Genomic DNA, 14,125 nt, shown 5'->3' on the forward strand with positions numbered 1-14,125 from the left:
TCCTCTCAACCCCAATCTCCTGCCTTCTCCTGGTATCCCTAATGCCCTGACAAATCAAGGATTTATCAGCTTTAGCCTTGCGTATACCCAATGACTTGGCCTCCATAGCCACCTGTTGTAGCAAATTCCTCAGATTCACCACTCTCTGGCTAAAGAAATTCCTCATCATCTCTGTTCTAAAAGGACATCCCTCCATTCTGAGGCTGTGCCTTCTAGCCTTAGACTTCCCTGCCAAATGAAACATCCACATCCACTCTATTGGTGCCTTTTATCAGGTCTTGATGATAGGTCTTGGCCAGGTACATTGACTGTTAACTCTTTGCCACAGATTCTGCCCGGCCTTCTGAGTTCCTCCAGTATTTTGTGTGTGTTGCTTGGATTTCTAGCATGTATTTTTCTTTAATGGCTTTTTCCTCTTGATCTGATACTGGGAAAAAGTTTAGTGGAAAATCCTTGCGGATATGCAGTGTGCGCATCGCATGTGGCATCTGAGGTGGCACAGCTGCCTTCTCTCCGGTTTCTGCTCAAGGAGCTGAATCCTTTACCTTTGCAAACACCTGCATCCCTGCAGTTGGTGCTGCTGTAAACATTTACAGTTAATCGTGTTATGTCTTGGGTGTGGCGCATGACAATGGACAATTAATGGAGAACTATGTGGGTTTCATACTTCGCCAGCACTCTGATAAAACACAGTGAACTAACTATGAACCTTTTCCTGCTTTTTAATTACGGACTGCAATTATTGCTGTAAACTATGCAGCTCGTAGAAAGGATGAAATAACCAGAGAAAATATATGAACTGACTCCATTGCTAAGGCAGCAACAGCATAGCTTTATGACCACGTAGCACTCTAGTGTGATCAGGCTGCCAATACTTTCCAAATTCTTCTGATGAACAAGTACAATTACAGCGTGATGCGTCAGAGGCTGAAAGGACTCTATGGCCCAAAGCACACGATGTGCAAAACTGTAAAGGATGACGGGTATAACTGAAAATGAGAGATTCACAATGATAACAAAAAAAGTAACAGCAACTATATGATTTGCCAGAGACTGAACCCTGAACAACACTGTCGGTATCTGCTGCCGCTGGGCCCTCCAAGTGGACCTCATGCAGCTACCTAAATGTACGGGTTGTGATTTTGCACTTGTTATCGTGTTTTTATCCCCACTGGTAAAACCTGATCCAACTCAGAGAAATGATGCTGTAACTGTTGATAATTTTATTATGAGAATTTATCCCTGGGTTTGGAATCCTGAGAAAATCTCAACAGATAATGATCTTCAATTTACGGGTAAAATTACATGAGTTGATGAAAGCCTTGTAGTGTAAGCATCATTTCACCTGCCCTTACCAACCTCAATCTTACGGAGCAAATGAAAGATAGAACAGGACCTTGAAATGCAGGTTAGCTAAATTGGTTGATGAGGCTGAGCTATATGGCCAAAAGCGCTTCCACTGGCCTTCAGGATAATGCATTGCACTCCAAACTGCATTACAGGCCTATCTCCGCATGAGATAGTTTTGGGGCGCCCCATGTGCTTGCTAGCCATCCCTCCCTTTTTACTTAAACAGACGGACATCCATACTATGAGTGGAAGCATGTTGCAGTATTGTACAACACTAACACAAGCTCTTAAAGTTTCCCATCAATACGTCTCGAAGCCCAGAATATTGTGCTGGCTGCAGAGTGTCAGACCTACCAACAGGGAGATTGGGTACAGGTGAGGGCCTACCAATGAAAGAACAGCATGGAGCATCTAAAGAAGACAGGCACAAATTGTGTAGCCTTTCTTGATAGGATAACCTCTCATTCCAAGAATTAGCCTGATGAACTTCTTTAGGACTGCGATGCTACTTTAATCTCCTTACATTTCTTCCAATGCCACTAACACAGTGGGATCAATTCTAAGAAAACTCTGGGTTTAGCAAAGGCAGTGGTCTTCTAAATCAGTGCTGTCTATTTTAAGTTTACTGTTCTATTGGCCCTCATCATCAACCTGTCCATCCCAGTTTAATTGCCCCTGTCCTTCGCTCCCTTCTCTAACATTGTGTTGCTTCCATTACAAGATTGTGTCTTTATTCAGGACATAACAAGTCTAATACAAATCTCTTGTCAGATTGAATCTTTCTGGATTAACACATATAGCCAGCAGCCACAATAAGCACCAACCTGACTGCTCTGGCAATTCAATCTTGACTATATAGCAGAAAAGATTCTACACTACGTTTAACTCAAGTCTCGGTGATAAGAATTCCACATTGTGGCAGATGTTTTTTTTTCACTGTGAATAGGTGTTGTTCCTTCAGGGCTCTGCTAAAGCTGTCAACAAATCTGTTCCTCTGTTCATTTTCTTGATTTTTTTTCTCTCTGTCAAATTCACTGGGTGTCCCTGAGAAACCATCATGCTCGAGAAATGAAAGATATTTTCTTATCAGAAAACCAGTCACTGTCACATTTTGTTGGCACTTCCCTAATTTATGTAACAATATCATACACAATAATAGGATCATACAAAAGCAGCTTTCCCCAAATATGACTGACTGTATGCTTTAATATTATTTCATAGTATTAGTTGTTTTGGTTTTTGACATTATTATGACTTTCCTTCAACATCCCAACTTGTAGATGCTTATGAAGCAACATCAAGCTGAATTCAATGTACAGTAAATCTGTAGTGATCTCTGCATGAACCCAAGGAGTCCAACTGCAGGACAACAACAAAACGGTTCATGATTTTTATTCGCTGCTGTTAGGTCTCAAAAGGAGCTCATTGGCTTCAGGGTTGAGTGCAGGCATGGAACCTACTAAAGGCTGGGAGCAGACTGCAGATACAAGGTGGAAATCTCTTTGAGGCTCTACATTCAGGTAAGTATTTTGCCAAAATACTATCTTTTGGTGATTGTCTACAGAGATTCTTCAGAGAATAGCAGTTGGAATTCTTGTAGCATGGTTGCTCCTAACACTGGGAGAGAGATTGTTTGTTCAGTGCAAGCTGAATTCCCTTTAGATGCACGAATGGAACTTAGGTTTCTTATTGGCATATCCAGGGCCAAAGTTTTGTTATTGGTAGATGCAAGAAAGAATGACCTTCCAAGTGAGCCTTCTTTGCACTTGTCCTCTGTCCAAGTAATAGGCATGAATGGTCATCTTCAACTCCATTAATAGCAATTACCATTAATATTATGCTTTTAAGATCTTGTTGTATTTACATTTAGTCTTTGTCAAGTACTGTTTGAAGGAACTGTTGAAAGTGCTCACAAAACAGAGTACAATAAATCCTGTAACTTCAAACCTGTTTCATTTTGGCATCTTCTAAAAAAATTCTTTGAAAAACATTTGTTATGATTGTTCTACAATATAGTAAATTTTGTTTCTTACCGTCATACCCTTTGGGGGATGCATCCCTGGTCTGAACTTTAGGAGCTATAGCTCGTTTTCCAAAAACTTGGTTGTCATAGTTGTTATATTCAAATGTAGTCTTAGAATATTTCTCCAGCTCTTTTGCCAGGTTAGATCGAGGTGTGGTGGTGGAAACATTGTGTCTGTAGCCATATTGTGGGATCTCGAGCTGCTTAACAAAACACATAGGCCTAAAATGAAAGAGATATGTAAATTACTAGGACCTGTGCTTCTTAAATACTTGTTGAAGAATTTACACTTTGTTCATAGGTTACGATATAAACAATTCAAATTGTAAGAGCAAATTTTCCACTTCAGTGTTCCAGTGTGGATCAGCCCCCACAGGGAGCAGATATTGGGAAATTGTGCATCTGTAGCCTATGATTTGTTGTCCATAATTAATGTTGCTGCCAGACAGGCTTCTGGACTGGGGACCCTGGAGCAGAAAATTTACCCTAACGTATTCATGCTTTCCTAGAATATAAACTGTTTGTAATTAGTGAAGAAATAGAACTCTTATTTATGACTCTGCAGACATTTAAAAAGACAAAACATTGATTTAATAGAAATTACGAATAATAGAAATAAAGTGCAAATTTCCAATACATCTCTGAATCACATGATTTTTTAATAATTAAAAATTGGCTATACTGGCCATCTCTTTGATATATTAGTTTGGAATGCCACAGCTTTAATGTCAGATGTTGACAAGGAAAGAACTACCATTGAGCTAATGATCTGTCCTAAGTCAATCTGGGGAGGTTGTTGAAGTACCAGGCATGACTGTTACACCCTGAATTAGGGAAAATAAAATCAGGTGTGGATTCCACTCCTGAGCTGTATCACTCCAACACACTCCAAAAATATCTTGATGTAAATGATGGTCGAATTCATCTGTGAAGCCTCCAGCAAACACTCTGCTTGCATTTGCTATAGAGTTACATATGAATAATGTGAAAGATAGCCAAGGAATGCTAAAATTCATAGGACCATACTCCCGTATCATACAGTCCTTTAAAAATAACAGGAAAAAAATATAAGAAACAAGTGGGAAAATATTTGTTCCAGAATGTCAAGCTGTAATTTGCAAAGTATATTCAAAAGCAAAGCTAATAAAACCAGAAGGAAGGGTTATTAAAAAACAATGTTTCATGAGAATTTGGCAGTTGTCAAACCATGAGGTACTATATTTTTCTATAACTTGTATCAGTATCGGCAATACATATAACATCACGGTGCTCCCATTGTCTTGCTAAGCCACAATGTCATTTTAAGAACACTAAGTATTCAATATATTTCTAGTTTCCAGTTGAGACTGCTAATTTTGAAAAATTATTGCCATTTTGTGTTCTAGCACCTCATAGAGGGAGACCTGTTTTAGGACATAAGAACTCAGGGGTCTAAGAAATAGGAACAAGAGTCAGCCATGTCAATTGAGCCTGCTCTGCCATCCTATAAAATCATATATTTAATGAGGTCATCTCTACTGCTTCCCTGAATAGAGAATTGCACAGATTCACTATTCCCTGGGAAAAGTAGTTGCTTCTGATTTTCATCCTACATCTGTATCCCCTACTTTGAAGCTGGTAGTCTCACCTACTTTCCTGCCTCTATCTTGCCTATCCCTTTCATAATTTTATATGTTTCTGCAACTGGCTGACCGTCGGATCTTATTCAGTATCCTTAAAAGTGTACCTAGGCAGCCATCCGGGTAATGCTAAAATAGTTGTCTGTGCCTTTAAGGGAGACAGTGATGTCATTACGCATGCGCGGGATAGTGGGGAGAACATTTTGCTTTCTGCTGAAGACGCGTTGGGGAGTTGGAGTTGAGTTCTGCCCGAGGCTGGGCATGGGGAGGAAAGGATTGCCACTACCGTATTTGTACTGTATTTGTACCGTATTAGTTCTGGTATTTTTATACTGCACGCGCAATTCGGTTCATACACAAGGGTGTGAATCGGAAGTTAAACTGAGATTGTAACAGCAAGAATTGGTCATAAATTCATTCGTTTTGTTTTGTGACGCTCTACTGGCACATAAACATCGAAAACCGATAAAGGAATTAAAACCCGAAAAAGTCTTTGTTGTCCTGAGCGTGTACTTTTCCCCAGGCTACATTTCAAGAAGAACCCCTCTCATTCTTCTGAATTCCAACAAGTATAATCCTGGGTGAGTCAATCTCTCTTCTTTGGCCAACCCCATCATCTCTGGAAACAGCCCGGTGAACCTTCTCTCCACTGCCACCAAAGCCAGTATATCTTTGATCAAGGCAGGAGACCAGAACTGCACACAGTGCTCCAGGTCTGGTCTCACCAGTACTCTGTTCAGTTGCAGCGTAACTTCCCTGTTCCAAAATTCAATCCCTTTACCAATGAGACCAATCAAGAATTCAATTTACCTTCTTGATAACCTGTTGCACCTGCAAACACAATCATTTGAAATTCATGCACAAGAACTCCCCGGTCCTCACATTGCCTACTTTGTACTCCATGTGCTAGACTCTTGCCCACACACAACCTATTTATACCTCTCTGCAGACTTAGTTTGCATGATATCCAGACACATCATTCCATATATGAGTACATTGATGAAGTGCTTATATTCACAGAATGCAGAATGTTGTATTGCAGTTACAGGGAAAGTGCAGTACAAGTGTAAGAGCCATGATGAGATAGACTGGGCAATCAAGAGTTCATTTTTACCATCTACAACGTCTGTTCAAGAGTCTTATAATAGCAGGATGGAAGCTGTTCTTGAGCCTCGTGATCATCTCAAGTTTCTGTATCTTTTGACGATGGGAAAGGTCGATGGGAGTGGGAACAGCGAAAGACTGAAGTGGGAGTTTTTCAGACAGGAAGGAGGGAATCAGTGGTGTATCACAAATATCAGTTCTTGACCTGCACTTGTTCACTAGTTACATTAATGATGTGGAGAAGGTAATAGGCCAGAAGTTTCTAAATTTGTCAGTGATGCAAAAATAGGTGTAAGGGCATGTTGTGATAATGAAACTGTGATTCTACACAGAGATATAAATAAAACGAGTGGGCAAAAAAACTGATAAATAGAGTTTTACAGTGGAGAAGGGTGAGGCCATGTCCTTCAGTAGGAGAAATGAAAATCTAGATTATTATTTAAATGGAGAATGAAAGCAAGAGAGTGAACTACAGAAGGATCTCTGTGTTCTGGTGCATTAATTATAAGAAGCTAGTAAACAAGGATAGTCACACAAACTTAAGAAAATCTGCAGATGCTGTAAATCCAAGCAACACACATGGCTGGAGGAACTCATCAGGCCAGACAGCATCCATGGAAAAGAGTAAACAGTCGATATTTTAGGCTGAGATCCTTCATCGGGACTAGAAAGAAAGAGGATAAGTCAAAAGAAGTTAGCAGTCTTTTGTTTCACAGGGTAAGTGCTCCCAAAAGCATCAGGTGCTCTGCAGTTTCTCACAGTAAGTCCTCTGACATGACTAATTGGGCAGTTAAGAAGTGAATATAGAGAGAACTAATTAATGTAGTTTGGAGTTTCATTGTCATATGGGATGTTTGGTGCATTGTGATGTGACTATTTTGCCACTAAACCTTTCAATAACCTTGAACATCTTTTGACAGATCTGCAACAAAGGAATGAGCTTCCTCCATCCTAGAAGTGGCAAAAGTCGTATAGCTCTCTGAACCCCAACGTATCAGAACAGGGCGGAAGCAACTTCATTTGTGGTACATACATCGGAGAACACAGTATGCTTAAGTACTAACAGGTCAATATGCCTGATCAAAGATTTTTTATCCAGTGAGAATCTGATATTCTTTGAGTACATTCAAGTCTCAGTCTGATGTGAGGCCATGTGGTTTTGCATCTGCAGTCACTTCTGTGTCCATCACTTAATCTCATGGACTCATGCTTCACATGAGCAGATAGGTAGGGTTATTCTACTGTTGAAGTCTCATGATTGTTGCTGGATCTCAGTGTAAAACTGCAGTTGTAGATCTGCTCAAAAGCTTTTCAAACTTTTTGTTCAAAAGTTATGATGAAAAGTCTCTCAGGGTCCAAATCCACCAGAATGGGATGCTTCCTGTAAACATGTGGACTTATAATTTTAGAATGCAAAACTGTTACATCAATTCACCACAGACTTGACGAACATTAGTCAGATCACAGATTATTGTAACACCGCAGAAACTAACGATAGAAGAACTGGGATATTACAACAGCCTGAATAAACATTTCTAACCAATGACAGAATAGGCTATAAATAATTATAGGCACCTGGTTACACAAACATCTGGAGAAAATTTCCTACATTCATTAATAGGCGTTTTGGTGCTTCTGATTTGACCCTCACCGGTTCTTACTGATGCACCATAAATGCATCCTATCCAGATGCATTATGGCTTGGTGTGCTACCTCTCAGCCCATAACTGCACAAAACTGCAGAGATTTTTGAACACAACTCCGTACTTCATGGAAACCAGCCTCCCATGTATGGACTCTGACCACATTTCTCGCTGCCTCAGTGAATCAGTTAATATAGTCAAATATTCCACCTTCTTATTGGCAAGAGATACAAAAGCCTGAAGGCATGTATAACCAGGCTTTTTTGTGTGCCTACACTACGTTTTCTCCGTGGCTGTTGAACATTGTATTCTGTTATTGTTTTAACTTGTACCACCTCGAAGCACTGTGTAATGAAATGAAATGATCTGTACGGACTGTAAGAAAGACACATATTTCACTGTACCTTGGTCCATGTGGCAATAATAAGCCAATTTACCAATTTCACTGTCCAATCATTCAGGTGACATGCACTCATCGAACAGTGATTAGTATTCAGTGCACATTTTCCAGCAACTGGCAAAATATTATTCCAAGGGATTTACAGACATCCCAGCTTTTCCAAAGTGAACACAGTCTAATTGGCAGTTCCAATTCCATCTGAATCATGCCAAAGCTGAATGCAAATTATCCTAGCTTTTACCTCAAAAATTGGGTAGAGATTCACACTGAGAACAATAATCCAGGGCCATTAATATTCTCAGTTATCCTTACTAAAAACAGAAGTAAAGGAATTAGGGTAGTATATTCATAGCATTGTAATAAAATCCTAGTACAATTACCTATATTTAACTTACAGCATATATCAAGCCAAATCCCAGGGGCAGGAGCATCATGGCCACTGAACAATGGGCTGATTATGTGCATCAGTCCAAGGGTACCCTGTGAATACCACGGTATGAAGCAGAGGTATAACTGCAGATGCAGAACAACAATCAGCCTGCAACAGCAGGAGCTGGATGATGATTAACTATCAGCCAACAGCAGCAGATTAGTCACTGCTGGAAATAATACATACTGCTTGTGGAATTCTTTCTGTCAGCCCCCTTTACACTATGTGCTTACTTTCAAACTAAATTTGAGGGATCTTGTACATTTGAAGCTTCTGTTTTTTTCTGCTTGGTCAAAAACATCCCTTATGGCTATTGTTTTCTTTCTGAAAGAATTCTTACAATTTTGCCTCTAATTTTCAACTGGATAAATTATATTTTGTTTCTGTAATATACAGTATTTCATATCTAGGCTGCTGATTTGCCAATCATGTCTGATAAACTGTCTGAACTGTTTAATGATCAATAGCATGTTAGGTGAGAGGGTATTACTGGATGTTATTTCCAAAAGGCACCTGATAATGTACTGTACAAGAAATCATTCATGAAATCGAGGTAAGATTATGACATCAGTTGAGCAAAAAAGCAGGACACAGACCTAGAAAGCAAATTGCTCAAAATGTTTTCTCTTTCTTTGCTACAAAATTTTGTAGTAACTCAGGATTATACAGTTACCACACTTCTCTTATACCTTGTTAAAATGAATTATGTAATATGCACAACATAGACAATACTTGATCACCAAGAACAAGGACAACAGAAATGAACCCCTTCTAAGTTGTACACCATGATAACCTTTGCCATCGATCCTGGAACTCCTTCTCCAACAGCACTGGGAGAGTATCATCATTTAGAGGAGCTTCAGCAATTGAAAGTGAAGGCTCAACATCCCTTCAAGTGTGATTAGGGAGGGGGGTAATTAATCTTAGCCTTGCCAACAATATCCAATTTATGAAAAGTGAGTAATCATAAGAATAAAGTGGTTTTGTGGAAAATGTATGCACAAATGAGAATTAGGCAGTTAGGAGATACCAATCGCCACGCAATGCTCATTTTACACTTGACCTTTCAAGTTAGACTGCGTCAATCCACCTTACTCTGTCTGAGCACCAAGCATAGAAAGTGTGTTCTTCCCAGCAGGATGAACTCTAGCACATAGGCTTTTTAAGTGGATCCTGGCATTGGTTTAAAAGGCATAATTAGAATTGAGCCCTTTAAAATAGTCTCATTTCCGAGATTCAAGATGAAAGGATGCCACAATGAGGAGCTATGGTTTCCATCCTGCTGGTCTACCAGCAAGAAAATGGTAAGAAGATCAAGCTTTTGTGCCAGTGCAGCTAAAAGGCCAAAAGAGGAGACACTAAAATTGGTTGTATGACCAGTTTATTCAATAGTAATGTGTGGAAGCTTGGATTCGCCAAAGAGGCAGTTACTATGACCTGTAACCTACAACTATATTGTTTTGTGATAATGAAGCTCACCAGAAGTCTCATACATGTTGGCCTCCAGTTCATTTTACAATGCTGTTACTGTATAGGCATAAACTATTCATCATTGTTTGAGGTGCATCAAAGTGTTTTCAATATCACAAACACTTTCTACTCAAGGACTGGGAAATACTCTCCTCACCTTCAGGTAGAGTGAGGCAGGTGACATAGATATACAAATTTGCAGAGAAATTCATATCAGACTTTCTCAGGTTTGAGAAAATGATAAGCTGCATACATTTGGCATTAAAGGCATTACCTGTTTCCACTATTGGAAAGTCATCTTGAGGGACAGAAGTTTAGGCTAGCTTCAATATTGTTCATGCTGTCTGCCAAATCTAAGAACTGATAATGAAGTTGCTGCATTATCAACAATGAGATTTACCTTTTGCAAGGAGCACATATTGATGGTACCAAAGATCAGCAGAAAATTTATTTATTCCACATTTGAAGACAAACATTGCCAACCTCTCCACCTTATAGGTCTTTCACTAATGACAATGCATGCCGAAAGTGAACTTATGTCGTTAGTTATATGATTGAAAAGTGGAGCCTCAGAAGCTGGATTGCTCCCAGTGTGATATGCTACAAAGAAGAGTATACCAACAAGAGATTACCATTGGTCAGATGAATGCATGGCGAAGAGATGAAGGACTTTAGTTTTCTGGGTCACTGTTACTGTTTCTGGGAAGGTGGGACCTGTGCAATTCAATTTATGCATACCTGAACCAAACAAATCGATCAGCATTGCAGATGTATTTGCCTGTGTTCTTAGGAGGACTCACACTAATTTGGCACAGTGTAACATGACAATAGGGGGTAAGGAACAAAGAAAGAAAGGTTAAATCTCTAGCCACAGGGAGAAATATGAGGCTGATTGCATACATTTTAATATAAGGACTCTGAAATGGATGCAGAAACTATGGCCAGTGATTAACATATGGTTAAATTATAATATTAATGACACAGAGACATGATTTAAAGTTGGCTGAGCTGGAAAATTAACATCCTGGGTACAGGTTCTCCAGGTGGAATGGAGGGAAGATTGCTTTATGGTATTAATCATAAGAAGGAGGGAGGACGCTTTGAAAGTTTTTCAAACAAAGCCAACAAAATAGAGTGTAGAAACAAAAAAACAGGTTGTTTCTTTGCTGGCATATACTATAAGGTTCGTAACGTTCAGCAGGAGATGGAGAATCGTAAATGTAAGCAAGTTACAGAGCGATACAAAAATAGGATAACAATAGTAAGGGATTTCAACTGCTCCCAAGTTACTTGGGATTGTCCATTAAGAGTGCAGGTCAGTGGGACTAGGTGAGAGTAAGCATTCGGCACGGACTCGAAGGGCCGAGATGGCCTGTTTCCGTGCTGTTATGGTTAAACAACCTCCAATTTATCCTTGTCATTGTAGGCACCTATTTGAAGCGAAGTAATTCCAAATTCAGAATCAGACTACAGCAGCACAATGTGCAATCAGTTAGTGGTCGTCATGAAGAATGTTTACCACTGTCCAAATGGCAACTGCGGCACTGCTATCATACCATGCCAGAACCTAATGCCCATCAGGCGAATAAACCCAAACAGAAGGTAAACTTCAAATTTCCAGTTCTCATCTCCCAGTTATGACACCCCAATGGCAACTTCACCCAGCAGATCAAAATGATGCAGCTGGAGGAAAGTTTCATGGAACATTGCATTTTTCATACCCTCCATCTTGCTTACTCAACTACGTGTGCTATTAACCACATAAGCTATATAAATAATATATTATTAAATTGTATTATCAAGTGCTGTTGGTAAATGACTATTAAAGCCAGAAGATAAACAGAGTTGTATAACAGAGCGAACTAGCAACAATTTCAAGGAGTGAGAACAAGGCTGGACCTCCATATGTGCTTTACCCTCCTCGAAACAAAGCCCCACTATAGTTCTGTGACCATGGGAAGGTACTGTGCTCGAGAAGGTAAAGTCCCAGTCACCTCTCGGGAGAGGTGCGGATCAGCTAATGATGGTGACAGGAATGACAGAAACCTGTGAGAACTACAAAACCGGATTATCTGTTTATTAGCACACTATTTGTCGGAACTGGTTGTACACAAATCATTTGCTTGTTTCTTCCAGCTCAACTGTGGCTACCATGCAGAATTACTTCACTGGCTGTAAAGAGTGTTTTGGATAGGACAAACGTTTTGAAAGATGCTAATGAAGTGCAAATTGTTTTCTGAAGAACTGTTCAGTGACACGCAGCAAATATGACTAGCCAAAGACAGAGGAGATTAGAAAGCTGGTTCTGCAATTGTTTCACAAGTGAAAGGGTAAAAGATTAGTCAGTAGTGCAGGGTTGTAAATGGTTAGATTGGGAAGACAAGGAAGTATGTGCATAGGGAAAACTGCCGGTTACTGACAGTGCCAGCTTCATGGTGGAGATTGGCTGCAGGTGTCCTTGCAACAGATGGCGTGGCTCACAAGCTGGTTTCCTGCTGTTCTGAAACCTGTTCAGCCCATTCCTCATGGTCACTGCCACTGTAGGTGCACTGAATCCTGCTTATATGACTGATGACATCTTAGCAGGTGCAACACATCTAACTGATCTGCCTTCTCAGATCCTTTTTATACCTCATTTCTTTCTGCACCACTTTAAAGCATGAAATACTAAGGCTGGAATGGTTTCCAACTGCCCGCATCAGTAGGTTAACAGTGAATTACCAAAGGGCATTACATTTCATGTGGCTTGCAGTACAACACTGAGCATAGCGTGAGGAACTAGCTACACGATGTTCTTGTTCTGCAGAACTCTTGGAAAGAATATCTGCTGTGTCATTGACAACAATGCTGTAACATCTTTCGTACAATCTTTTCAATAATGTTCTGATTCAAAGCCTGTCAGTTTAAAAAGGCTATAAACATTCAATGGAAAGAAAAAGAAACATTCAAAATGGACATTAAGATATTTTCTAGGCAACACTCACAACACGCTGGAGGAACTCAGCAGGTCGGGCAGCATCCGTGGAAAAGATCGGTCGAAGTTTCGGGACAGAACCCTTCGTCAGGACAGTTCCTGACGAAGGGTTCCAGCCCGAAACGTCGACCGATCTTTTCCACGGATGCTGCCCGACCTGCTGAGATCCTCCAGTGTGTTGTGAGTGTTGCTTTGACCCCAGCATCTGCTGATTGTTTTGTGTTTAAGACATTTTCTATTTGCTTTTTAATTGAGATTCTAAATGATCTTAGGTTTTCACTTTATTACAGTAGTTAGAAGCCCTCATGTTATTACCATACATTACATGCATTTAATAATATTCAGTTCAAAAGGTGTGGTAGTAATTAACACCACTAGGTATGTACATGAGATGCATTTTCTGCAGGCACCAGATTGGAGATGAAATTTCACATTCACTATTGCCTAAATCTGATCAGTAGCAACGACTCCTTGTGGAGACCACACCTATGTTTATCACCTCTGTCAATGTATCCCACACCTTCAGCTCATTAGTGGATTAACCTTTCACACTGAAGAGAATATGCCTCGAGGCCCTTTGTACCATCTGCAGGGTTGATCAGCCAAGCAGGTTCTGTGCCAAATGTATCCTGGCTTCATGGTCAGTCAAGCTAATGGCACTTCACAGCTGGATTGTCTTCTTTGTACCATTTAAATTTGCTAAGTGGTTTATTTGCCAGCACCGTTGTTGCACGTGCATTCTGAATGGCTACCACATTGCATTTTAACAAGTTACCAAAATAAAAAAATAGTTTTTTGACCATGTGCTGAAACCATGTCTAGATATACATAAATACACACTCAGTTTATTAGATACAGGTGGTTTGTGGTCTTCTGCTGCTGTTGCCTGTCCACTTCAAGGTTCAACTTGTTGTGCATTCAGAGATGCTCTTCCGCACACCACTATTGCAACACGTGTTTATTTGAGTTACTATTGCCTTCCAGTCAGTCTGAGCCATTTTTCTCTGACCTCTCATTAACAAGTCATTTTCAGCAACAGAACTGCCACTCACTGGATGTTTTCTTTTGTTTTTCACACTATAACCCGCTCAATCTAGACACTGTTGTGCATG

At 40.0% G+C, this 14,125-nt stretch overlaps 1 protein-coding gene across 1 annotated transcript in view; it reads right to left on the reverse strand.

Moving 5' to 3' along the window:
* LOC140209840 (myelin transcription factor 1-like protein) overlaps positions 1-14,125 on the reverse strand; it is a 354,336-nt gene that overhangs the window by 148,749 nt on the left and 191,462 nt on the right. The window contains exon 10 of the mRNA XM_072278399.1: positions 3,384-3,595. Coding sequence (XP_072134500.1) covers positions 3,384-3,595 — 212 coding nt within the window. The remainder of the gene's footprint in view (positions 1-3,383; positions 3,596-14,125) is intronic.

The sequence above is a fragment of the Mobula birostris genome, chromosome 2, assembly GCF_030028105.1.
Source record: "Mobula birostris isolate sMobBir1 chromosome 2, sMobBir1.hap1, whole genome shotgun sequence".
Classification (NCBI taxonomy): Eukaryota; Metazoa; Chordata; class Chondrichthyes; order Myliobatiformes; family Myliobatidae; genus Mobula; species Mobula birostris.